This window comes from Miniopterus natalensis, chromosome X (genome assembly GCF_054644295.1).
Source record: "Miniopterus natalensis isolate mMinNat1 chromosome X, mMinNat1.hap1, whole genome shotgun sequence".
NCBI lineage: Eukaryota > Metazoa > Chordata > Mammalia > Chiroptera > Miniopteridae > Miniopterus > Miniopterus natalensis.
In genome coordinates this window covers 54,538,061-54,565,482 of record NC_142103.1, presented here as the reverse complement: position 1 = coordinate 54,565,482, position 27,422 = coordinate 54,538,061, and the positions used below count along the sequence as shown (strand labels likewise).

General features: G+C 40.0%; 1 protein-coding gene across 3 annotated transcripts in view; it reads left to right on the top strand.

The window, feature by feature from the left end:
* VSIG4 (V-set and immunoglobulin domain containing 4) overlaps positions 1–27,185 on the top strand; it is a 54,719-nt gene extending 27,534 nt beyond the window's left edge. The window contains exons 4-8 of one of the 3 annotated variants that reach the window (XM_087813663.1): positions 10,409–10,471; positions 11,002–11,079; positions 13,571–13,672; positions 15,941–15,962; positions 27,104–27,185. In XM_087813663.1, coding sequence (XP_087669789.1) covers positions 10,409–10,471; positions 11,002–11,079; positions 13,571–13,672; positions 15,941–15,962; positions 27,104–27,149 — 311 coding nt within the window. In that variant the 3' untranslated portion in view covers positions 27,150–27,185. Of the gene's footprint in view, positions 1–10,408; positions 10,472–11,001; positions 11,080–13,570; positions 13,673–15,940; positions 15,963–16,363; positions 16,953–27,103 lie in introns of those variants that run through there. The other 2 variants (XM_016210185.2, XM_087813664.1) reach the window with 2 other exon arrangements.
* The last annotated feature ends 237 nt before the right edge of the window (positions 27,186–27,422 follow it).

Sequence of the window (27,422 nt, the reverse complement as noted above, 5' to 3'; positions counted from 1 at the left end):
AGAGGCCTGCAGAGGCCCAGGGTAATGCGCAGCCAGGCCTCATCCATAGCGTTCTGGGCCTAAGCCTACAGGTACTTTGGCCCGGCCCGCGAAGCTGGCTGTGGGCCACTCGCCACCTGCCACCTGCCCTCACCTCTCTTATTTCTGATTTTTTTTTTTTATTTGAGTCCCCTCTCTTTGTTTCTCTTTGAGTTTGGCTGAAGGTTCATCAATCTTGTTTATCTTTTCACATAACCAGCTCTTGGTTTCATTGATCTTTTGTATTGTTTTTATAGTCTCTATGTCATTTATTTCTGCTCTGATCTTCATTTTTTCCTCCCAGCTACTTTCTCTGGGCTTTTCTTGTTCTTTTTCTAAGTTTTTAAGTTGTATGGTTAGAAAATTTATTAGAATTTTTTTTTTTTGAGATAGGCTTCTTGTGCTATGAACTTCTCAGGACTACTTTCATCATGTCCCATATTTGAAATTGTGTGTTCATTTTCATTTGTTTCCAGAAGATTTTTATTTCTTTCTTGATCTCTTTGGTAACACATTCATTGTTTAAAAACATGCAATTTAGCCTCCATGTTTTTTAATGATTTTAGTGTTTTCATTTTAGTTGATTTCTAAATTCAGAGCATTGTGGTCTGAGAAGATGCTTGATATGATTTCAGTCTTTTTGAACATTCAAAGACTTGTTTTGTGCCCTAACATTTGTTCTATCTTTGAGAATGTCCCTTTCACACTTGAGAAGAATGTATAATCTGCAGCTTTGGGGTGGAATGACAATTAAATCTATCTCAACTAGTGTGTCATTTAAGGTCACTATTTCCTTGTTGATTTTTTGCCTGGAAGACCTATCCAGTGAAGTCAGTGGGGTGTTAAGGTCTCCTACTATGACTGTATTGCTGTTGCTCTTTCCCTTAAAGTTCTCTAGAAGTTTTTTATAAATTTAGGTGCTCCAATATTGGGTGCATATATGTTTACCAGGCTTATATTCTCTTGTTGGATTAATCCCTTTAGTATTATGTAATAACCTTTCTTGTCTCTCATTATGGTCTTCATTTTGAAGTCTATTTTGTCTGATATGAGTAAAGCTACCCTAGCTTTTTTTTCATTTTCCTTTGCATGGAAAATTTTTTCCATCCCTTCACTCTAACCCTGTGTGAGTCTTTTGTTCTGAGGTGGGTCTCTTGTAGACAGTATATATTTGGGTCATGTTTTCTTATCCATTCAGCTACCTTATATCTTTTTATTGGAGCATTTAATCCATTTACGTTTAAGGTTATCATTGATAGCTACTTATCTAATGCCATTTTAATTCTTTATGTCTATGTTTCTACCTGTTTCAATTTCTACTTCTAATTACAGCAGTTCCTTTAACATTTCCTGCAATGCTGGTTTGGTGGTGATAAACTCCTTTAGCCTTTTTTTTGTCTGGGAAGCTCTTTATTTCACCATCTATCATGAATAGTCTTGCTGGATAGAGTAGTCTTGTTTTCAGATCCTTGTTTTGCATTACCTTGAGTGCTTCATGCCATTCCCCTCTGACCTGTAGAGTTTCTGATGAGAAGTTAGCTGACAGCCTTATGGGAGCTCCTTTGTAGGTAAGAGATTGCTTTTACCTAGCTGCCTTTAAGATTCTCTCTTTGTTGTAAATTCTTGACATTTTAATTATAATGTGTCTGAGCATGGGCCTCTTTGTATTCTTGCTTGGGATTCTCTGTGCCTCCTGAACTTGTGTGACTTTTTCTTTTACCAGGTATGGGAAGTTTCCTGCCATTATTTCTTCAAACAAGTTCTCTAACCCTTGCTTACCTCCGACCTCCTCTGGGACTTCTATGATTTGAATATTGTTATGTTTCATGTGGTCCCACAGCTCCCTTAGACTATCCTGTTTTATAATTGTTTTTTCTTTTTGGGTCTCTGATTGAGTTTTTTTTTTCTACCCTGCTTCTAATTCACTGATCCGATCCTCAGCTTCCTGTAACCTGCTGATCATTCCTTCCAATGTATTCTTTATTTCTGCTATGTCATTCTTAATTTCCTTCATAGTTTTTATATCTTTTCCCATGCTATTGAGCATCCTTACAATCAGTATTCTGAACTCTATATCTGATAGATCACTTATCTCCATTTCATTTAATCCTTTTTCTGGAGACATCCCTTTTTCTTTCATTTTGGGCTTGTTTTTTGGTTTCCCCATTTGGCTGCCTATTTGTGTTTGTTTCTATGTATTAGGTATATTTTCTAGGACTCTGTCTTTTTGGAGAGTCTCTAGTGCTGGCCAATGTCAGATGCAGTTTGTGATTGGCCTTTAGTACCCCGTTTTGAGCTATCAACAACCCATGGCTTGAGGTCCCCTGTGTTGGGGCTGGGTGCACTTGGAGAGGACCAAGATGCATGCCAAAGCCTGCTTTTCGAAGGCCCAAATCCCAAAGCATATCAGGCAAAGACTCAAGGCTCTCTGAAGTCTGCCTCTGCCTGCAGACTGATTAATCTGATTCTCTTAATGAGCCTCAGGCTGTAGAAACTCCTCTGGGTAGGGGGAAAGGTTTTACAGCAGGACGGGGCAATTGCTTCCTCATCACCAGACAAAAGCAGCAAAATGTCTGCCCAAGAAAGATGTCCTTTGCAGTATGGGGGAATGAATTGGCACAGGAATCCAGAGGGGTGCTGTCTGAGCTCTATCCCCAGAGCCCACCACTCTAGGTTCTCCTCATACAACTCCAGTCCACTCTGCCCTCCTTTTGCTGGATCCAAAGGTGAGTGGCTGCACCTGAAACTTTGTGTGTGGCTCTTTAAGAGGGTCCTTGCATTTCCAGCCATCTCTCCTTGGAAGACAGGAACCCGGCTGCTTTTCACAGCCAGATGTTATGTGGGCATCTTTCTCAGTTCTAGTGCTCTTAGCTGGGAAGCCCAGCCTGGGATTTAGGCCACTGAATCCTCAATGGGAAACCCCACAGATGAAATGTCCCTCTGGACCTTCAGCTGCTGCATGTGGGAGCCCAGCCAGCCCTCTCATGCCTCCGCACTTCGTACCAGTCTCCACTTTTCCTCCTTGGTTATAAGGGTGCTCTCCAGCTCATCTTCAGTTGCAGTTGATTATTCAGGATGTTTTTTCTATATTTTAGTTGTAACTCCCGTTTGATCTGGGGAGAGTGTCAGTGTAGCTTCCATTCAGTCTGCCACCATCTTTAATCTCCCATTCTTTATTTTCAAACCATTTGTGTTTTTAAATCCTAAATATACATGGAATGTAATTGGATTATGTTCTCTCATTTATTTTTCCAATCTTTACTTTTAAATTTAAACATTTAATCTGTCTACATTTAATGTAATTCCTGATAAGATTTATGTTTGAAATTAGTTATTTTTTATATCTTGTCTTTATTATTCCTGTATTTTTTCTTTAATGCTGTCTTTGGTGTTAAATAGATATTTTCTAGTGTACTTTGTAATTTCTTTTTTGTTTCTCCTACCATATATTTTTAGTTATTGTCTTGGTGGTTACCCTAGGACTACCACTAATTCTTAACTTACTTTGGTCTGATTTGTATTATACCAATTTAATTTCAATCACATATAAATTTTTGTTTATATATAGCTTTATTCTTCCTCTTTTTATGCTATTATTGTAACAAATTACATTTTTATACATTATAATTACCTCAACATGGATTTGTAATCATTTCTTCATGTAGTTGTGCTTTAAAACAGATAGAAAAAAGGTGTTACAAACAAAAATACATTTATAATTTCTTTATACTTATTCAGTTATCTTTACTGGTGCTTTATTTTTTCACATTGATTAAAATAACTATTTAGTGCCTGGCCGGGGGTGGCTCAGCACTTGAGCGTCGACCGAGGATCCAGGCGATCGGGGTTTGATTCCCGGTCAGGGCACATGCCCGGCGGGGTTGTGGGCTCGATCAGTGGCTCTCATCATTGATGTTTCTCTCTCTCCCTCTCCTTCTCCTTTCCTCTCTCTGAAATCAATAAAGATATATTTAAAAAATAAATAAATAAAAATAAAATAAAATAACTATCTAGTGTCCTTTCATTTCAGCCTTAATAATTTCCTTTAAAATTTTTCATAAGTCAGATCTAGTGGCAATAAACTCTCCCAGTTATTGTTTATCTTAGTATGCCTTAATTTCTTCTTTGGTTTTAAAGGGTAATTTTGCTAAATGTAAAATTCTTGATTGATAGTTTTTTGTTTGTTTCAGTACTTTGAATATGTTATCCCACTGCCTCATGTCTTCCATTATTTCCAATTTGAAATGAGCAATTAATTTTATTGAGAATTCTTTTACATAATACTTGCTTCTCTTATTCTGCTTTCATATTTTCTCCTTGGCTTTGACTTTTTACTATGTGTCTAAGTGTGGATTTTTGTTCCTACCTAAAGTACATTGAGCTTTTTTATTTGCAAATTAAATGTTTTTATAAAATTTTGATTTCTTTGATATTTTAAAAAATATTATGTCTTTCCGTTTTTATCTTCTATTTCTAGAACTCTCATTACTGAATTTTGGTATACTTGATGTTCCACAGATCTCTGAAGTGTTGCTCATTTTACTTTTAATTAATATATATTTTTATTGTTGACAGTATTACAGATGTCCCTCATTTCCCTCCCTTACCTCCACACAGCCCCTGCTCCACCCCAGGCGTTCACTACACAATTTTCTGTGTTCATGGCCTATGCATATATGTATATAAATTCTGTGATTTGCCTTTTCTCATCCCCCACCCCCCTCACCTCTGAGATGTGTCAGTTTGTTCCATGTATCCATGCTTCTGGACCTCTTTTGTTCATCAGTTTATTTTGTTCATTTCTCTTCATTCATTTTTTTTCATTCTCTGAAGTGACTCATTTCAATTGCCATATCTTCAAGTGTATTGATTCTTTCTTCTGCCTGTTAAAATTTGCTCTAGTACATTTTTCTCCCTACTAGTAATTGTTTTTCCTTTCCATTATTGTGCTTTTCAACTCCAGTATTTCTAGGTGTCTCCTGTTTTATAATTTCTGTCCCTTTATTGATATTCTCTATTTGGTTTGAATTTTTCTCATTGTCTTAGTTGTTTGAATTGTTCTTATTCTTTCGGTTCTCTAGACATTGTTCCCTTTATTTCTTTTAACACATTTAAAATTATTTTTAATATATTTTCCTAGTACATCCAATATCTGTGTTTCCTCAGGGACAGTTTCTATTCATTTTTTTCTTACCTGTTTATACTTTCTAGTTTCACTACATATCTCATATTTTGTTGAAAACTGGACTTTCTAAATAATATAATGTGGTGACTCTGTAAATCTGATTTATTTCTATTACCAGGGCATGTTGTTGACACTGCTTGTTGTAAAAGTTGCTGTTTGTTTCTTTCATGATTTTTATTAATTTGCCACCCTCCCCCCAGGCCTTCACCACACTGTTGTCTGTGTCCATGGGTTATGCATATATGTATATAAGTTCTTAAGTTAATATTTCCCCACATACTGACACACCCCTGACTTCCCTCTGAGATTCACCAGTCTGTTCCATGCTTCTATGTCTCTGGATCTATTTTGTTCATCAATTTATTTTGTTCATTAGATTCCACAAGTGAGTAAGATCATATGATACTTGTCTTTCTCTGACTAGCTTATTTTGCTTACCATAATACTCTCCATGTCCCACCCTGCTCTCTCAAAGGATAAAGAATCTTTCATTTTATAGCTACATAGGCTTCTATGGTGTAAATGTCTGAGAAGCTGCTTGATATGATTTCAATCTTTTTGAACTTGTAGATACTTGTTTTGTGTCCTAATATGTGATCTATCTTTGAGAATGTCCCACGTGCAGTTGAGAGAATGAATATTCTGCAGCTTTGGGGTGAAATGTTCTGTAAATGTTACTTTAATCCATCTGTTCTAGGGTGTCACTTAGAATCACTGTTTCCTTGTTGACTTTTTTTCTTAAAGATCAATCCTGTAAAGTCACTGGAGTGTTAAAGTCCCCTACTATGACTGTATTGCTGTTGATCTCTCCTTTAAAGTCCCCTAGAAGTTTTTTGGGGGGTCTCTTGTAGACAGCATCTATTTGGGTCTTGTTTTCTTATCCATTCAGCTATCCTATGTCCTTTGAGTGGAATGTTTAATCTATGTATATTTAAGGTTATTATTGATAGGCATAAAGAAATAAAATGGTAATAGATAACTACCTATGTTTCTCTTTCTTTTTGTTTCAACTTCTCATTACAGCAGTCACTTTAACATTTCTTGCAATGCTAGTTTGATGGTGATAAGCTCTTTTAGCCATTTTTTATCTGAGAAGCTCTTTATTTCACCATCTATTCTGAATGATAGCTTGGCTGGATAGAATAGTCTTGGTTTCAGATCATTTGAATACCTTGTTTGAAGCTTTCTGCCACACTCCACAGCTTGTTGTTTCTTCTGCTGGGGCTGGGTATATTTATGTGCACCAAAGTTTGCTTTTCCAAGCCCTGGGTCCAGAGAAAATCGGAAGTATCAAAGCACCCAGCGGCTGTTAGTAAGTTTTTTAATGATCCTAAGGCTGTAGAAACTTTACAGGGTAGGGGAAGAGGTTTCCCAGGAGGGCAGGCCAATTGTTTCACCCTCAGGCAAAAACTGTTTGGACGATAAATGTCTGCCTAAGAAAGATATCTGCCATATGGAGGAATACAACACAGGAATCCAGATGGCTGCTCTCTGATCTCTATTCTTCGGAGCCAGAAATTCAGACACTCTTCATGCAGATCTAACCCAACTGCCCTCCCTCTGCCAGAGCCCAAGGTGAGTGGCTGCACACAAAACTTTGTGCATTGGCTCTTTAAGAGAGTGTCTGCATTTCCAGTCATCTCTCCCTGACAGAAACCCTGCTGCTTTTCACAGCCAGATGTTGTGTGAGAACCTTTCTCAGTTTGGGCCCTGTGAGCTGGGAAGCCCAGCTTGAGGTTTAGGCCACAAAGTTCTCAGTGGAGATCCCCCCACAACTTGGATATCCCTCCAGACCTTCTGCTGCTGCCTGTGGGCTCCCAACCAGCCTTTTCTCACCTCTGCACTTCCTACCATTCTCTATGCAGTCTCCACTTTTCCTCCTTGGTTATGAGGGTGCTCTCCAGCTAGTCTTCAGTTACAGTTGATTATTCAGTTGATTTTCTATATTTTAGTTGTGTTTCCAGTTTGGTCCTGGAACTGTGCCAGTGTAGCTTCCACTCAATCCATGATCATGTTGGAATCCCTCAGCTAATTATTGAATAGATATTTCCTTAAATATCTAAAACTAATAAATCTCCAAGTCTTCACTTAAGGGCTCTGTTGCTTGTTAAAATGTCTTAAATACTCACCTAGGAAGTTTACAACTGTCCCATAGCCTTCATTTCCTGCATTTTATATCCTCAAGGCTAGCCAGAGGTAAAAATGTATGACCTTCTTATGTCTTTCCTGGGTATGTACACAACTCTATACATGTGTGTACATTTCTATATTCCTAGAAAAGAGTCAGAGCTTTTCAAAGTCCATATGAACATCTCATTCCTCAGTTTTTCCTTTTAGTTTTTTGGTTAGGTTCTTGTTTCTGTGAACTATTCTTCTTTGCTTAAGCAGCTATGGGACAAATTTTTCACCTCCCTAGGGAAAATTTTAACACTGAATTACCAATAAAGTAAAGCCTTTTGAATCAGGTCTTTCAGGAAATTGCAGCACAAGTCAAATAATAACAGTTGTTTTGGATTTAAATTTGTTCTGCTTACTCCAGCACCTAGGATTGGGTTTAATTTCAAGGCTAGTACTGGATAGTTGAGAGGAAATGAGGATAGGGTAAGTTAAAATACAATGAAACATGCAAGTTCTTAACAAGACTCAGGTAGCCTTATTTGCTTCTGGACCCAGGGCTTAGAAAAGCAAACCTTAGCCCTGTCCAAACACACCAAGCCCCAGCAGAAGGAAACACAAACTGTGGAGTGTAGAAAGCTTCAAACAGGGCATTCAAGGCCAGTCACAAACAGCATCTGATATTGGCCTGCAACAGAGACCATCTAAAAGACTGAGAGTTCTAGCAAATCTACCTAATACATAGAAACAAATCCAAACAGGCAGTCAAAATGGGGAGACCAAAAAAAAAAAAAAACCCCAAGTGAAAGAACAAGAAAATTCTCCAGAAGAAGAGCTAAATGAGATGGAGATAAGCAATCTAACAGATATATAGTTCAGAATGATGATTGTAAGGATGTTCAACAGCATGAGAAGAAAATGCAAACTAAGAAAGAAATTAAGAATGATAAAAAAAGACATTGGAAGAATGAAAAAAAGACATTGGAAGGAATAAACAGCAGATTACAGGAAGCTGAGTATCAGATCAGCAAATTAGAAGACAGGGTAGAAAAATCACTCAATCAGAGAACAAAAACAAAAACAAAAAAACAACAAACAAAAAGCAGGAGGACAGTTTAAAGGAGTTTTGGGAGAACATGAAATGTAACAATATTCACATCATAGGAAAGCCAGACGATGTAGAAAGTAAGCAAGGGTTAGAGAACCTGTTTGAAGAGATAATGGCAGAAAACTTCCTTAACTGGTCAAGGAAAAAGTCACACAAGTTCAGGAGGCACAGAGTGCCAAGCACAAACAACCCAAAAAGGCCCACACCCAGACACATCATAATTAAAATGCCAAAAATTCAACACAAGGAATCTTAAAGTCAGCTAGAGAAATGCAATCTGTTACCTACAAAGGAGCTTCCATAAGGCTGTCAGCTGATTTCTCATCAGAAACTCTACAGGCCAGAAGGGAATGGCATGAAGTATTAAAGGTAATGCAAAACATAGATCTGAAACCAAGACTATTCTATCCAGCAAGGCTATCATTCAAAATAGATGATGAAACAGAAAGCCTCCCAGACCAAAAAAAAAAAAAAAAAAAGGCTAAAGGAGCTTATCAACATCAAAAAAGCATTGTAAGAAATGTTAAAGGAACTGCTGTAACAGAAAGTTGAACTAGAGGGAATGAGAAACATAGGCATAAAGAATTAAAATTGCAATAAATAAGTACCTATCAATAATAACCTTAAGTATAAATGGATTAAACATTCCAATAAAGGGACATAAGATAGCTAAATGGATAAGAAAACAAGACCCAAACATATGCTGTCTACAAGAGACCCACCTCAGAACAAAAGACTCACAAAGGCTGAAAAAAAAAACACCACAAAAGCTTCTGGACAACTTTAAAGGAGATATCAACAGCAATACAGTCATAGTAGGGGACCTTAACACCCCACTGACTTCACTGGATAGGTCTTCCAGGCAAAAAATCAACAAGGAAGCAGTGACCCTAAATGACACACTAGTTGAGATAGATTTAATTGTCATTCCACCCCAAAGCTGCAGATTATACATTCTTCTCAAGTGCACATGGGACATTCTCAAAGATAAACCACATGTTAGGGCACAAAACGAGTCTCTGCATGTTCAAGAAGACTGAAATCATATCAAGCATCTTCTTGGATATTTACCCCATGGAATCCTATGAAACTGTAAAAATGTAGAATCCCTTCCCTTATGAGACAGCATGGTGGGAACTGGAGAGTACTGTGCTAAGTGAAGTAAGCTAGTCAGAGAAAGAAAAGTATCACATGATCTTACTCACTTGTGGAATCTAATGAACAAAATAAATCAATGAATAAAATAGATCCAGAGACATAGAAGCATGTAACAAATCTCAAAGGGCAGTCAGGGATGGGTAGGTGCGTGGGGAGATATTAACCTAAGAACTTATATACATATATGCATAACCCATGGACATAGACAATAGTGTGGTGAAGGTCTGGGGTGAGAGGGACAAGAGGTAGGGTATCAATGGGGAAAAATGGGGACATTTGTAATACTTTCAACAATAAATATTTTTTTAAAGAAAGACTGGGTTGTTTTTCTTCCATAAATTCTCCCTGGGTTTATGCAAACCGTTGGCTAATTTCTCAAATTCTTAAAAAGAAGTTGATTATAAAAAATTTGCCTGTTGTTTTATTGTTTTTGTGAATAGGTGAATATTCAGAGGTCATTACTCTACCATTTCCACTGGTATCACACAAAGCCACCTTCTTTGTGATATTTCACAAAGAATGAACTGCAAAAGATTAGTTGAAAGTTAGTAAAAACAAAATATGTTTTTGCCATCCAAGTTGAAAGACACTATGGACTCTAGATATACATTTCTTGTGTGTCTATGAACCCTGGGTTAATAATGCTTCCATAGAATGATTTTAAGTGTAAACGGGTAACACACAACTTTCCACCATCATGAGAGAAGTGCTGAGACAGATCCAAGTATATACCTTACTGGCCTTCACTTCCCAATATTTCTAGATCATTCAACTGTTCACTCAAGGGTGTCAGGAACCTTGACTGAACTCCTTTTTCTTTGCAGACTCTTCAAAACTACACAAAAACAAGACTGAGGCACCTACAACCTTGCAGTTCCCTTTGAAAAGTAAGTTTTACTAGGGTACTTTTGCACTGATAGAGGTCTGAAATGGTGTCATGGAAGCCAAGGGAAAAGGCCCTATGCCAAAAGATGGGCAAATAAGAAGTTACTGGGTTCCTCAGTGAGAACACGGTAATAATTTAATGGAAATAAAAGAAAGATAGCAAGGATTTAAGGATTATAAAGAAGTGGACTGTGAATATATATACACTTCTTTGTGAAAAGTTCTTAAGCAAAAAGAAGTTAAAATATTCCCATGGGAAAAGAGAAAACTGAAGACTTCTATTCTGCTCTTAATCTCACTTGCTGTGGGACTTTGAATAAGTTGCCTCTCCTCTTTGAGCCTTCTTCTCATTACCAACAGTAATAAACTAGGGTACTTCACCTCATTGTACTAGTGGTCAATGATATGGCCAGGAATTCTGGGAAGCTCAGTACAGATGTCCAGAGAAGGATCCCCAACTTTGCAGTTGCTCTCCACATCCCAGCTCAGGGCTGGAAGAAGGCCCTCTGATTCTAATACCCTGTTGTCATAGCAACACCCACAGTGAACTCATACTGGGCCTGGACCACTGAAGTGAATCACTACCTTGGGGAGACCAATGCTGGACAAGGTAAGAGCAGTGTCACAACTCCTATCCTTTTTTTTTTTTTTTTTTTTTTTTTGGCTCTAAACTTTGCAACTGACACTTTTCATAATATACATTGTTTTATGGCATTGAACTCTGTAACCACTGCTTTGGTCCAGACAATGGTCAAAGACCCTGGAGATGAGGAGGGTAGGTGGGATGGAGAGGGAGAGATAGATATGCAGGGATGAGCAAAGTCAGAGCCTGGTTAAAGAAAGTGGTAGATATGTTCTTAGCTGGTTCGTTGTTGCCATACTTCACAAACATTTTAAGCAAGAATAGAAATGGGTCCATGATCTCAATCAGCTCTCTTAGAGATAGACATTGAGCCAGGTAAGGGTAATGGCAAGGCCTCATTACTGGAACTCTTCACCATGGTTCACCAAGCAGCTTGCAACTGACTTTTGAGTCCCCCAAAGTTTCAACAATCCTTAAGTCATGGTCTCAGAGATCCAAATTCCAATGAGAAGCTCTTTCATGTTTCACCTGGAGCTGGTAGTAAGCTCTTATGCACTAGTATGACTTAACTGATTGTTAAAATAATAAAATAATTTTATACTCATTGATAATTTGATGCAACCCTTAGTGCTGAGCTCCCCATTATCATCTGGGCTGCCCTGCTCTATTTCTCAGAACTCTGGAGACTTTGGGATAGAATCAGTTTCTTTGCTCTGTCCATCTTCAACAAAATTGTTGATGATTTGAATTGCAGGGGACCTCTATAGACTCTAGTTCTATAGTAAGCATCTGTTTTGATTTATTGGTGCTAAATAGTTTGATGACTATTACTCCTGATCTCATCCTCTGGGTGCCTATAATTGATGGACTTCTTAATACTCCTGTACTTCTCCGCTCCTGGTTGTAGAGCTTCTTGTATATCTCTAGACATAGCCCAAACCTGTTTGTTGTGCCATCTTTGCATTGCCACTTTTCGCTTGAAAGCTTTCATAACTCCATGCCTCTCCCAGGGCAACATCCAATGGGAAAAGGGAGATTAGAAGATATCTCTTGGGGAGTTGGTTTAGGGAAATGAGACAATAACCCTGGGAAGAATACATATTCTCAGATGTTGGGTCTGTGCCTTAAATCCTCTATCAAGTTTTTCACTACTTAACTCACTCCCAGCAGAAATCTTCCTTTTACATGCATCAGTTTATAGCTTGGGACTCTCAGCTCCAACCAGAGCTGTGAGGACAACAAATATCAGATTTCTAAAACAGAATATTTTGGTGTCTTGTAAAAACAAAGTCAGTTTCAGCAGCAAATTCTAAGGACACTAGGATTCCTTTACCTATTCTTCTTTATCCTTTGATCTTGCTCCCTAGATTCATAATATTGTAGCTACAGTACATTAGACATCATCCAATCTTTTCATTGAAATTATGGGGAAATTAAGGCCTAGTCAAAAATTTGACTGAAGTCACTGTATTTATTTTTCTATGACTGCTATAAAAATTACCCCAAACTTAGTACCTTAAAATAACACAAATGCATTATCTTACAATTATGGAGATCAGAAGTTTGATACAGTTGGCTAAAATCAAAGCCTCAGCAGTGCTGTGTTCTTTCTGGAGACTTAGGGGGAGAATCAGTTTCTTTTCCCCGTCCATCTTCTAAAGGTTGCTCACATTCCTTGACTCTTGGTCCCCTCACACCATTTTCAAAAACAACAATGTTGCATACTTAAATCTCTCTGACTCTTACTTCCTCTTCTCTTTTCCTCTTTCACTTTTACAAAACCCTTGTGATTACATTGAATCCACCCAGATAATTCAAGATAATATTTTCATCTTCATGGCAGCTAATTAGCAACCTTAAGTCAATCTGCAACTTTAACCCCTCCTTACAATGTAAACTAACATGCCAGCTCTGGGGATTTGGATGTGAACATCTTTGGAGGACCAATATTCTGCCCATCACAACAATATAGCAAATAAGTAACAGATCCAGGACTGGAAACCCAATCTAGTTGTTTCCTTTAGCTTGTAAACATGATTGGAATAGGTAACCTAGGGGATTCAGTGGAAATATGTTTTGAGGGAAAAGAAACCTGAGTACTTGCCCAGAGAGTGTGAAGGAAAGAATTTTGTGGTTAGAAGTAATTAATAAGAATCTCAATAAGGTAGCATTTTTGTGAGGCTGGTAAGTAAGAGTACCACTTTATCCTCTTTAAGAGAAAGTAAAAACCTCTTGTTTTGGCCCCATGGAAAGCATAGAAAACTAGTCATATGCTCAGGCCCATCAAGCCATCAACCAGTGGGTTTGGAAGAAATTGTTTATACATGGGGTCTCTAGACTCTCTAAAGTCTTTGTTATGTGCCTGGGATTTTGTTTGTCTTCTGACTAGCTAAGAAATTTAGTAGAAGATGGAAAATGGAAAATAAAGAGGTGTGGACTAGTCTGGGCTGATCATTTGGATCTCTGTTTCTGGACAAATTTTTAACCAGATACCACTTCGTCTTATTTTGCCTTCTAGGAAAGGGCCTGCCCATCTTTACCATAACTCTCATCATCTTTCTGTGCTGTATGGTGGCCTTCATGGCTTATATCATGCTCTACCAGAAGACGTCCAAGCAAGGTGAGTGATGAGTATGACTGGGTGACTCTTGGCCATTCATTCATTTTGGTAGTATAGTTGAGCATGAACTCTGTACCTGGCACTGTGTTAGGCACCTCAAAGAGTTCCCAGCCAAGTTTAGAAGTGAGGGTAGATGTAAATAAAGTCAGATAAAAAAAAAGTCAGACATGCAAGCCAACAATAACAGCACAACTTATGAAAATTAATTTACATATCCTTGGTGCCTAGATTAGTACAGCTATCTCTGTAATAAGTTTTCTAATGAAGAAACAAAAGAAAGAGAAATTACAATTTTTGGCCTCCACTTGCTTACAATTTCTTTAGGGGATTTAGTACAGAAGCATGGAGTTTATCAATAATGATACATAACAATAAAGGCTAAAGAGTCAAAGCCTGGAGTTCAATACAATAGATACTAAAGGGGTATAGAGGGGAAGAGAGACAGGGCTAGAATAATTAGAAATGACTTTCAAAGGAAGGCGGAACTACGACCAGGCCTTGGAGAATGTAAACAACTTGGAAAGGAGTATTATTCCAGAAAGGAAGAACTATATGAGTAAAGGTGTAAAGACTTAAAATATAACTGTTAGTGGGGTTATCAATGAAGAAAATGTATGTAGCTGAGCAATGATAAAATAGAGCGAAAAAGGAAAGTTAATTCCTGATATAGAAGGCTTCAAATGATAGGTTAAGGAATTTGGACTTTCTCCTCTAGGCCTTGCAAAGGAAATAAAAGAGTACATTTTTTTAAAGCAAATGAATGGCATGATTAAGGTACATTTGTCAGGGAAGTTTTACAACTGTGAGCCAACAAAGAAGGAAAAAGAGAATTTAGATGTTAATTTCTAAGTAAAATCTAGCTACACCTAAAACCAGCTGCACTAGCTGTTTTACCTACCATTAGTGTGTTTATTCCACTGTAGCAGCTCCAAATCCCAAATAGCCTGGTTTCCACATGGGTTTCTCCAATCAAAGAAGAGAAGGGAGCCTTGAGTATCTCCTTTTTCTCTATCTTAAGTATCAGTTTTGGTCTTTACCAGTTGACACGGCTATGACCCATGAGATTAAACTTGGAAGTGGAGATATCTCAAGTGGCCACAAATCCCAGGAGTACTAAAAGTAAAACATTCATCATAGTTTCAATGAGACTGGTTAAAAACTTTAACCATATTAGACTGTTTCTCTCCCAAAAACCTTCCAGGTCTCCTCATAGCCCAGGGAATAGAAGTAAAAATGTAGCATTTCATTAAAGGCCATCTACAATGTGCCTCTAGCTTATCTTTTCTATTCCCACCACTCCCTTACACCAAGATTCATTCCGGTCACTGAAGTCAAGTAGGCTATACAGGTAAATAGGCTGTACACTCCACACCTTTATGTTTTTTCCCTTCCTGGATTGCCTTCCCAAAATTCCTGATTTTTACGTCTCCATAAGGGAGACAATCTTGGGGCATCAATTTGATTCAACATGTAGTTACTTGGTGCCTAACATGTGCCAGGTGCTGGGCATATAAAAATGTAATAGACACAACCCTTGAAGTATGGGAAGCTATCAGGCCAATGGAGGAGGTAAAACAAGGGAATACAAGGCTTTATCACAAGAGAGAAGGCCTGCTGCAGCATGCCACTTTTAATTTGTTGTAATGTAATGCATTCATTCTCAGTTGAATCCCTAAAAGATTATAAGCACCTAGAGGACTGTACCAGGAGACATTCATTTTTGTACCAGGCTATAGAGCTTTTAAACCTGCACGGAATATAGATGTTTCTCCTAGGGGGTAATGGTGACCTATTTCAGGACCTTTCCTGGGCTCAGGGTGGGGATTAGTGCATTTAGCAATGACTTAGGCCATGGTTCCTGACATCAGACTAATTCAGGCCCTTCTGTCTAGGCTCTGGCCTGACTGCCAAGTTTCCCAAAAGGCCTCCCTTTGGATCTACAGCAAGATTTCTGGGTGGGAAGTGGATTCGGTTCCAGTATCCCTCTCCCCATCACACTAAGCAACTGCTCTAGCCCAATGGCCTGAATCAGAGTATGCCAAAGAGGACAGTTACCAACTGTGTTTCCTCTTCCTTTCCCTGAGAAATCTACATTCCTGTGTTTCAACTCACCTTCCCATTACCTCCTGGTTGCTGGAAAGTTGAATTTATTGAGATCTCCCTCTATGTCTCCTCTTCCTTCACCTTTTGACTGATAATGAAGTTCTATGCTTGGCTCTTGTCCACTCCCCATGGAAACCTCTGACCTGATTTCCCTTTCTTTTCTAGAGCACATCTATGAAGTGGCCAGGTAAGATAGTCTCTCCTCTTCTATCTTCTAACTCTTTCCCTGCCCTCAATTCTGTTGATTACTGGCATGGAGGAAATAGTGTTTGGCACAGACACAATCCTAAGCCCAAAGGTCTTCAGGGTCAGATTTTTTTCCTCTTCAGAACACCTCCTGATGTTCTGTTTTAGCCCACCAAAAACACAGGATAATTCAGGTCCACCAGCCCTCTGTTCTCAGAATCTCTGGGTTACAGCCTGAGGGTCAGTTGACAAAGATTGGGGCAGAAGGGTTAGAAACCAGGGTTCCAGCCTCAAGTCCCTTCTTATGGGTGATGGGCTTTTGGGCCACAGGGTACATGCCAGGGAGACCAGCAACTCTGGTGAAACCATGAGGGTGACCATCTTCAAAAATGGCTGTTGCAGTGAAGAGCCAGCTACCCGGACTTCAGGAAATGACTACTCTAATGAACCCAGCCTGGACCAGGAGTACCATATCATGGCCCAGATAAATGGTGACTACCCTCCGCTGGTGCACATAGTTTCCCTGGATCATGAGCTCCTGACCATCGAGGACAAGAGTGTCTGCTAAAACTGCCCTACTAGTTTGCTGACATAATTTCCTTTTAGCCCCTGCTTTCTGCATGGTCCCCTTCTCTTCCCGGATAGCCCAACATGTATTATCTGCCAACATTGGGATCTCTAAGTGTGATTGGCTTTGCCTAAGAAGTTGCCATGTGCACACAAGCAAGCCTGCTTCTGGGTTGAGCCCTGAACCCTCCTCATATCCTTGCCTGGGGCTTCTGCTGCTTCTCTCCAAGCACTAGGGGGAACTTCCCATAGCACTAAGACGCCAATTAACTTTGGCCTCTTGTCACCATAAGACCAGAGGGAAGCTCAACTCTGCCAGCTCAGGGGACAAGTTATGTCCAGAATCACTTTTTCCAAGGCCAGATTGTTTTTGAGATTGTCATATGACGGGCTAGTGTTCATTTCTGCTCTTACACTATGAGTCTAGTGCTCTGATATTCTTTTGGTGCTCAATAAATATATAATCATAATAGCAACCTTGATTGTACTGATCTTCTATCAAGGACCTACTGAGAGTGATTAAAGTGAGATTAGTTGAGATGACTGGGTGCCGGAAGCTGTTCCATTCTTGCTGCTTGACACAGTCCTTCAAGGAGGAGACATTTGCACAGCCAATGCTCCATGGGACTTGGTGTATGGCATATCCTTCTTCCCATGCTTGTTCCCCTTTCTAAAGCTCTGTGTCCTTACCTGAGTCACTTCACCAGAAAATGGCATTGCCCTAGCTGGAAACTTTTCCCTAGCAGGGGAGTCGGATACAACTGGAAAAGACAATGATTCAGTAAAAGCCCCAAAGAGTACAGGAAAATCATGTGCCGCTTATGAGGAACTCAGACTGTCAGCAGAAAGTTTAGGACTTGTTAGGCCCACTACCACAGGTAGTTCCCCACCAGGGAAAAGGTCTGGGTCTGGGCCCTTGCTGATTCACCGGCAATCCACAGGGAGTTGACCAGTGAGTTCCCACTAGGGAATGTATTACTGGGAGATGTTTATATTAATGGAAAACTCTGGGGATCCCCACAAGGAAAGAACAGTCTAAAAAAGAGATTATTTCAATCTATACCTGAACCCTTATCATAAACAGAATATTACAATGAGGACGGACTGCTGCAGGGAATGTAAACGGAGAGACTAAGGCTAGGTCCCAGACAGGCGGTCAATCACCATAGCTAAAAACAATCACGTGCAAGCTACATAACCCTAACTTAGGACTTGCACAACCTTTATGGAAGAAAAGCTGACTTAATTATTCTCCTTTTAGCTATGTGGTAGAGCAATAAAATAGTAACTTCAGGATATAAATAACAAACTAGATATTAACCTGTAGAATAGCCTATAGAAACAAACAATAGGTAAGACTAAAAATTAACATACCTAAACAGATGTAAATTCTTTAGCAAAGGTGAGCTAAGAAGGTATATTCATTAACTGTGAAAGGCCAAAACAGAAACCGGAACAAAGCATGTTGTCATGTTGTTTAACCAGCAATAAAATCAAATAGTATAAATACAGTTGTAACAAGGAAATAGAGAAGATGATTGTCCTGATGCTCTGAACACTGTCTCTGTATCCTTCAGTCATTCTTCTCCAACGCCATCCACACCCTTGGAGACCCCTGGACTGCTGGGGCAGGACCCCTGCAACTGGGGCCCTGGGTATATAAATAGCACCTTTGTTTTTTGTTTTTGTTTTCTTCCCACCCATGCCACCCTTATCTCACTTCAGAGGTGAGCCCAGCTAGAATACAATGATTCTTTGGTAAAATAGTATTCAACTGCCTTCCATTATTCCTTTCCCAATCATCCTGCCAGCTCCACCTGGATAACTCTTCCAAGGTCAATTAAAAAGATGAAAAAAGCCTTTATTCTCTCTCTGGAGACTGTGGATGCAGAGATAAAGGGTTGTCCTTCTTTCCAAAGCATGGATGCATCACCCTCAAAGATTTCCACCTCCTGGAATCCTAAAAATTTTGGAATGGTTGTTTTCATCATGGGTCATCTCTGGTCCCTTCTTACAATGTGGAGTGCGGTTCAGAGCAAAGAAGTATTTCTCTTCAAATAAGGATGGGGAATAAGAGAGAAAGAGAGAGAGAGAGACAGAGAGAGAGAGAGAGAGTGCTTGTGCACACATGCATATTTAAATCAGTCTCTTCTGCTCTTCTGTGAGGACTTGTTCTGGGACAGGTCAATACTACTTTCCCTCCCTCATGTAATTCATGTTAAATCAACTTCTTCAGTCTTTATAGAAGCTGACATGTTTCCACTTTTGTTTCCAATGCAACCTCAAGGTCAACTCAGGTTTCACCAGGAGCTGCTCTCCTTTAGGATGAGTATGGAAGTCAAAATAGCACACAAAAGTGAACAATGAGGAGTCCTTCACTTCGCCACCACTAACCTGCCAAGTCTATGGTAAAAACCTCAGCACTTCCCTCATCCCCAGATATCAGCTTCACACAGCTCATGAAAGGAGAATCTTTTTCTTCCCCATCATGCTTACAATCTTCTGAAACAGGGCCCCCACCCAGTGGAAACCTCAGCTTCCTTCATGAAACATCTCTGTGTCCAGATCCCACAGCCTTTGAAAACAGCCATTATTTATTCCTATTATCTTTAGTTCAGAGAAAGGAATTACTGAGGTTGAGAGGAGAATTTTAGTTGCATGTCCCTTGGTAAAGGAGCCCTAAATCCAAGGACTACATCTTCCAGAGAAGCTATGGGTCATTAGGGATATCTCAGAGTCTCTTGTCTTAGAGAATTTAGAGACTGTTGATTCTAATGTTTCCATAATACAGATGAAAAAATGAAGCCCCAAAAGAAAGAGTGACTTGTCTAAAGTCAAACACATCAAGTCGGTGGTAGAACAGGGACCAGATTCAGGCCTGTGAACTGCTAGGAGAATATATTCATTGAAGCAGAGAAACTTCTGGAGATCATCTATGTTCCCAAACTGATCTTTTTTTTTTTTTTTTTTCATACAAGACAAGCCAGTGAAACTGTCTTAAGTATAAGGCTACCCCAAAGCTGCAGGATAAAGCTAAACAAAAATAAGATGATAACATAAGATCTGTCTTAGGTTGGTGGCTGGTCAGGGGGAAGTAAAGGCATAAAAAGAGGAGATCTCCAGAAGAGAGGGAAGGCATGAAGTTCCTCAAAGGCAGCTTCCCAAATTTTGTTCCATAGCATAGTAGACCCAGGAGATGGCCCACAGGGGGGAAAAAAATCACAATCAGATAGGTATGGGAAATGCTTCATTCTATAGCTCCCTCTTAGAACTTTCCAATGTAATATTAGAATATTAAAGGTTCTATAATATCCAGCAATAAAGCACCTGTATAACTTTGTGTTACCAAATAATTCTAAAACATATTTGTCCTCTGAACCTACTTGTTTTGACCTCCCCTTGCAACCCTTGACCTAATTTATCAGGAAGAAAAACCATTCATGTTGGCTATACCTTGCATGCCTTATAGCATTGTGGTGACCACACTTTAATTTTTTCTTTACAAAATGCCTGGTTGGCTTGTGTCCCAAAGACCAAAAGCTAATGAACTACTTGAAAGTCAATCAATCAGTAAACATTTATTGAGTATTTTCTGTAACCAGAGTTCTGTGAGGTAGGGATGGAATCGAAAGACAACAATAAAGAAAACACAGTCTTGTCCTTTAGAAGCACACAACCTAGTGTGGAATTCAAAAATATCTTATGGAAAAGTTCATTAACAATTCAAGCAGTGTTGTTGGGCAGTAGGGGATAAAGGAGTACATGCAAGGACCCAGGCAAGAAGTTATTGAGAATAAAGAAGGAAAAAGTATAGTTTGAATTTCAAAAGTCCCTGGAGAGACTGGACTTTGCCTGGGCCAAGAAATGTGGGAAAAAATTGAGTAAGCAGAAAGAAATGGAGATGATGTTCTCAGAAGGAGAAAAGACATGAAGTAAAGGAGAGAGATAGGTAAGGTCAAAATGCACTTAGAGCCAAAGCTGAGTGTCAGAAAAATGGGTTTCTAAGCACTGCCATGACAGTTGTGTGAGACTTCTGGTATCCTTACTGGGAGATTGTAGAACGGGGAAAGTGAAGGAAAAATAGTAATGACTCAAGTAGCACTTTCATTCCTGGGCTCTGGATACATTTTGAAGACTACCATGCCCCCCTCAGGCTCCCACGTTGTATGTAGACATCACCCAGGGCTATGGCTCCCAGAGCTGTCTGACTTTCCCACTGGTAACCTCAACTACAATGCTTATATTCTCTTAAAGTTACTTAAAATAACTTATGAGAGCTTAATTGGAGTTTGCCATGTGTTCTTTTATCCAGTTGATAGTCTATTTGTTGGATCCCAACTGTCCTGGCTTGGAGCTGCTAAGCATGTGCCGCACTTGGGGTATTTGACAAACTGACACTCTACTACATGGAGTGTCCAACTCAGCTTGTCAAATACACGGAGTGTGGCACTGCAGAAGGCCGGGCCAGGGGCTTCAGTGGGGACATGAGATCTTCTTGGGAGATGTAGCCCTAGAGGGGAAAAAAGAAAAAAGAGTCACACCCTGAACCACAGGGAAACTGAACAAGTTCTAGGGACTAGCCAAAGCACTAGAATAAAGGAAGTGAACAATATAGGCATAAGGCTACTAATCAAAAGAAGCCTGAGGGTAGGTAGGGAACTCCCAGTTGACACTGCAAGTGAGGCCCCAGTGTTCAGCTGAGGATTCCTCAGGCCTGAGTCTGATAGCTATGGCATTTTTAGGAGTCACAAGCTTTAGTGGGATCCCCTATGTAGCATAGAGAGAACAATTTGGTTACCATCCATCCTGCCTCCTTAACCTCAGAAAGGGACCAGGACCTAGAGTCAGTGCCTGTGCCCCCTTTCCCTTCCCAACTCTCCCAGACAATGTTTTACAGTGTTGTGGATATGAACTTAAACATTGAGGCTAAACATGGGCTTAAATCCTGGTTCTGCCATTAATTAGGTGGAAAATTTTGGATAAATCATTTCATCTCTTTTTGCTCCAGTTTTCAACATCCCCAAAATGGGTATAAGTATAGTACATACCTAGTAAGTTATAGTGAAAATGAAATTAGATAATGTACATAACATTCTTAGTTCATTATTTGATACACAACAAATGCTCAAAAACAATGGTGCTTGTGCTGCCAGAAGGAAAGCAAGGGCCAGTGACAACTGATTTAACAAGGTCAAGACAAATGAAACAGAAATTTCTGATAGCTTCAGCCTTACTTAACAACGTCCCCTTACTACACCAGGACTCAAGAATGGCAGCTGTAAGAGAACTAACATCTAGTCTCACCTACTCATGTTATAAATGAGGAAATGAAGGCTCATGTTGGGGAAGAAAGTTGCTAAAGGTCATACAAATTGCTCACAGTTTGGCGATGTGCCATATATCAATCCATTGTGCCTTCTAGTTTTCCTCATCACTCCTCTTACCTCCTTGCTGTACTTATCTCTCTGGGAAAAGGGAGATGCATCATCAAGGAAGGCAAAAGACAAGCAGTTGTCTTGGCAGTGAGGCACTGAAATCCTTCAATCCATAGCCATCAGGGAAACAAGGAAGCTGCCAGGAGCACTGTCAGGCCTGGAACTTCTGCGCAAATTCCCCTGGCAACACCCAGATCCTGTTGTTAAATATTCCAGGACGCCTATGTCAAATTCACCCCCTTCCCAAGAGTGGCAGTTTATCTGTTAAAAAGTAGTTGGCATTGCCTGGCGAGCGTGGCTCAGTGGTTGAGCATCGACCTATGAACCAGGAGGTCATGGTTCAGTTCCCAGTCAGGGCACATGCTTGGGTTGTGGGCTCCATCCCCTGTAGGGGGCTTGCAGGAGGCAGCCCATCAATGACTCTCTCTTATCACTGATGTTTCTATCTCTCTCTCTCCTTCTCCCTTCCTCTCTCTGAAATCAATAAAAAAGGTAGTTGGCTTATATTAAATACTGACATGAAAAATGACAATAGAAAATTGCCCCATGAGGCCATAAGACGCTGTCTCAGCTAAAACAAGACAGAAGACTTGTATTTCGGGGGGGGGGGGGGATCAATGTTTTTATTATCTTAACTCTTTTAATTGAATGTATGTTGGTAATAGGGTGACATGCCCCTCTAATTTAAGATCTTGGAGTGACTTCAAACTTAAAGATTTAAAATGTATTTCTCATTCCTTCATTTTTCTAACTACCCAATCCATTCCAAGCTACCCAGAAGTGTGGCTCTTTTAGCCAAAGAAAAGTTATTGTCAACAGATATGGCACAGTGGAAAAAATCAGACAATCTTGGATTCTAATGCTGTTTTGGGAACCAATTAGCCAATTATGGCCTTGAAACAGTCTTTCTGTGGGCCTCAGTTTTCTTTTCAGGAAATAGGAACAAGAAGACTTACCTGGTAGAGTTGTGAGAAAAGTGTTCAATGAGCTTTCCAGAGCCTCCCCCAAACTAGTCCACTGGTACCTTGGCTCAGTCCTTGGAGCTGTGAGCAGAGGCCAGCCAAGGGAGCTGATTAATAAAATCTGAATTCAGGGTGGCAGAGGAGAGACAACTGGCAATTTCACTTATCACCACCCTCATTGGCTACAGCCCCAGTGAGAAGACCTGGATAAAATAGAGGTGTCCATAGCCTCCTGAACATCTTTTCCGACTTCATCAAAAGGGAAAAGAGATATAAGGGAGGTAAAGATTCCTTCTTAGTACACTAGAAGTTGAAGAGCCTTATAAACCATATTGCCCCAATATTAATGAACGGGGTTGGTGGCTGAGCTGAAATTAGTGTTATTTCCACTCCTAATGTTCTAGTTTATATCTCTCCAATAGAGTGTATATAAGAAAAGCAGGTTCAGTTGAGAAATGTTGGCCAGACCCATAGGGAGAAGAGGTGGATATTGATATGAAGCAATATTGAGGAATTATGAAAGCTCTTCACTTGATATGTCATGCTACATAAAATATCACCATTTGTCCACTGCTCTACTCTGGAAGGGCTAACACACCCAAGCAGGAGGACCTGCCATGCAGCTTAGTCAGTTGGGCTTTCTTGTACTAGGAGCAGTCTAGATTTTTTTCGGACATGTTTCAATGTCCTGTTCAGCCCCACCCAGAGATATTTACTCAGCATTACTTTCATGCCCTTTCTTAAAGAGACTGACAAACATCAAAATAAGGGATATAAAAACTAAAAGTGTCTCTAGACAAAATCCATATCATCCTTCCTCTCCTCCTCTTTGATGAAAAAGCCAAAAAAGTGAGTCATAGAATGGAGAAAGGATTTGCTCAAAACTACACAGTGGGTAAATTGCAAAACCAGGACTTCTACTCAAATGTATTGATTCTTGGTTCCAGAGAACATTCCACTTCCATGTGTCTGTCTCCTAAACAGCTTATTTGGGAAGGAAATATCATTCTCCCTTATTGCTATTAGAAGCTCCAGGATAGAAGACTAATGGAAACCTTCTTTTTCCCCACCCTTAACCCAAGATCCCTGAGGAGGGTTCAAGGAGAATGAGAGGGGCAGGCCCAAGCCACCTTTGGTAACCATGGACACTGCTCCAGCTTGGGAATCCAAGCGAAGAGGACAAATTGGTACTATACCTGTTACTGGAGTGGTGCCTTGGTCTCAGAGGAGGCACAGGTTCCCTGGTGATAAGCCAACCTGTAGAGGCCAGAGGGAACTGGGCTTTTTGCCGTGAGCAGGAACGTCGTGTGTTTTGAACGGCCCTTGGTGTCTTTAAGAGGAAACAGAAATGAGGAAGATAAGGCTGAGGTTAGCCAACGGAAATCTGGGTGCAAAATGACAAAACAGTGCTGTTGTGAAAGGGTGCAGCAACAATCCCCACAGCCATGTCCCCACCCACTCCCAGACAACCTCCAGAAGATACCGACTCTCCCAGCTACAGAGACTCACAGCAAAAAACCCCTGGCTGCCCTAGCTCTGCCTATGGGCCGAGGTTCCCCAGAGCTACTGAGGGAATCCTGAAATATCAGAGCTGAGATATTATCTAATGAAAATCCTCATTGTCAAATTGAGAAACTGAGTCTCTGAGGGATGGAAGAAAATGTCTGATAACAAAAAGAGTGGCATACCTGGAATTTGAATCCATTTCTATCAACTCCAAATTGTGTATTCTCTCAATCTGTCAGAATGCCTCCTAAACCTGAAATACCCTTTTTACCTCCCCTGTCACAGCTACTCCCCTGGCAAAGCTACATAATTTGCAAGGTCTAGTCCAAAATGAGAATGAGGAGCTCCTTATATAAAAAAAAAAAAGTAAGAATTTCAAGATGGCAACAGCAGAACATTAAGTTAAATGTGGGGTGTTTCTAAGCATGGGGTCCTATGAAACTTTACAGCTCATATGCTTATGAAAGTGGCTCTGACCACAGGTCACATTCTGGAATCCAAGAGCCTTACAAAAGGAAATAAAGAAGGAAATTTATATGTATTAAAGAGCTTTGTTTGTGCTTTACATGTGTAATCTCATTTAATCAACAATCCTGTAATATGGTATTTTCACTATCCTTATTTATAGGTGAAGAAGCTGAGGCCCATAGAAGTAAAGAGATTTGCCTAAGGAGAAAATCTAGGAAATAACGTAGAAAGGAGGATCCACATGCAGGTCTTTCTGGTTCCAAATGTTTGGCTTTTTCTACTCTCCCACTTGGCTACAAAGAGAGAGGAGAAAAGTAGTTGACCTTGAGAAGGAAAAGATGAAGCCAAACTCTTAATTGTGACCTTCAGACTTTATAAGAGACATGAATGGTATGATAAGAAAGTAAATGGCTTCCTAGCATCTTGTGCTTGCAATCTTTGGGCAGTCCTTATTCACAATCAGGAAGATGCTTGATTCCCATTATGCAATACTGTACATCATGAATCTTGATGACATGACAGATGGGAAAGGCAATTACTGCAATGCTTTCAGGATATACTTGGGATCACCTTTCAATGATTACAGTGCCCAAGTCCCAGTCCTTAGTCTATATAGCAAAAGTAGGATCCAGGGAAGTACTCAAGCCCCAGTGAATAATCTATCCAAGTTACATACAGTCTTATAAATCCAGGTTTAAGAGAAAAGACCATATCCCGGGAACCAGGAGCTCTGTGCCCCAGCTCCAGATCTGCTGTATTCCTTCCCTTAGCCATGGTTTTCCATTTAACCATCATAAGTTTGACTAGATGATCTTGATGACCTCTTCAACTCAAACATTCCCTGGTTTCTTTATAAAGCCCTTCATCCCTGCCATATCTCACAGTGGGCTTTCCTGTGAGGGCCCAGAGGCTCTAAGGAAAGCCTGGTATAATGATTCACTTGCACTTACACTACTTGGCAGAAAACTTCCTTCTTCCAGAATAATGCAGTGACTTAGTCCTCATGACTTGTTTCCTCAGATCTTGCATCTAGAAAGATTCAGTTCCTTTTTCTTTTTGGTTTCTGACTAAAGCTTGGGTTAGAGGTAGGATTGCCCAGTGGGCACTTTCTTAGGGAGGTACCCTTTCTTCTTACTAACAACATAGTGATTAAGTTCATTTACATGCTTTTTCTTATTTTCTCACCTATTAATTAAGGTACTTTACTGTTTTGCTCTTTTAACAGGAGCCTTCTGGAGACATTGTCTTCACCTAAAGTAGTAATTAACTGTGGCCACTTTGGACCTCACAGTAGGTCCATAAAAGAGAGCATTAGGAGCCAGGAGGACCTACAAATCATGCCACTTATGCAGAAGACCTGCATTAGTGCAAAGGGTGTTGAGTTCCTTGAAGTTCTTCTTTAGCTTACAAACACAAAGCATGCTAGGAAAGGCCAAGCATGCAGCAGTAGCACAAAGGATTTTCTTTGAGGTCTGTTGTCCATCCAAAATACACAGAGTCCTCCCATTTTGGATGTTCTTTGAGTTGGTTGTGCTTATAAAGGGGGATGAGGGAGAAAAGAGGTGGATGGAGGGCTCAGGCAGGCAGTACTGAGATTCCACACTGTAGACACATTCATTTATTAACTCATTGCTGGAATGAAAAGAACACTAAATTTTGAGTCAGAGACCTTGTGTCTTAAGACCTAGGTTATAGCTCGGGGCATTTTAAAGGCCCAGTTCTGTAATTCACTAACTAAATCCCTTTTAAAAATCATGCATAGCCTGTTTGAGTCTCAGCCATCACACCACATTGAGGGAGTCTTGGGCTGGATGGGAGAGAGACACAAACATGCACTCGAAGAACTATGTCTTTCTACTGTATGAGAAAAGTTATTTGACACAGGTATGTACTATAAAAATGTGGGTAAAAAAGGTGTGACTCTTCCAGGGTAGAAGGCAAAAAAGTGGTGATGTTTATAAAAGTTCTTAGGGAAGTAGATTTTAGCTAGATCTTAAAAAATGGAGAGAGAAAATAGCAATGCTCACCATCTCTGGAAAGCCTTCTCTGACCACCTCTCTATCAGCAAAATTAGTTGCTCCTGGCTTTGCCCACCTCTAGCATTAAAAATCTGTCTGCTCTGCAGACATATGTGTCTCTTTCCCACAGGAGACCAAGAACTTCCCAAAGGAAGGACTGTAACTGATCCCTTTCTTTTTTCACAGGGCCAAGAAAAAAATAGTTACCTCAGACTCTGAGTTGAATAAATGAATGTGTCAGTGCATAAGCAAATGAAGGAGAACTCCTTAGCCCAAGGTCCCCATATTCCTTAGTTTACCTCACCTCCATGAAGGACCTAAGAAGGCCCCCCTTCATCTCCAAGTTCATCTCCCTGCTCATCTACCCCCACCTCCTATCAGAAGCCTGTAAAGAAAAGGCCCCAAGGACAATTGCAAAGCTGAGACCACTTCCTGTGCAAGAGGCTGGTGTCTACATACTCCATCTCAACCCTGGTTATTGCTGTGCATATGATTGCACTGGGGC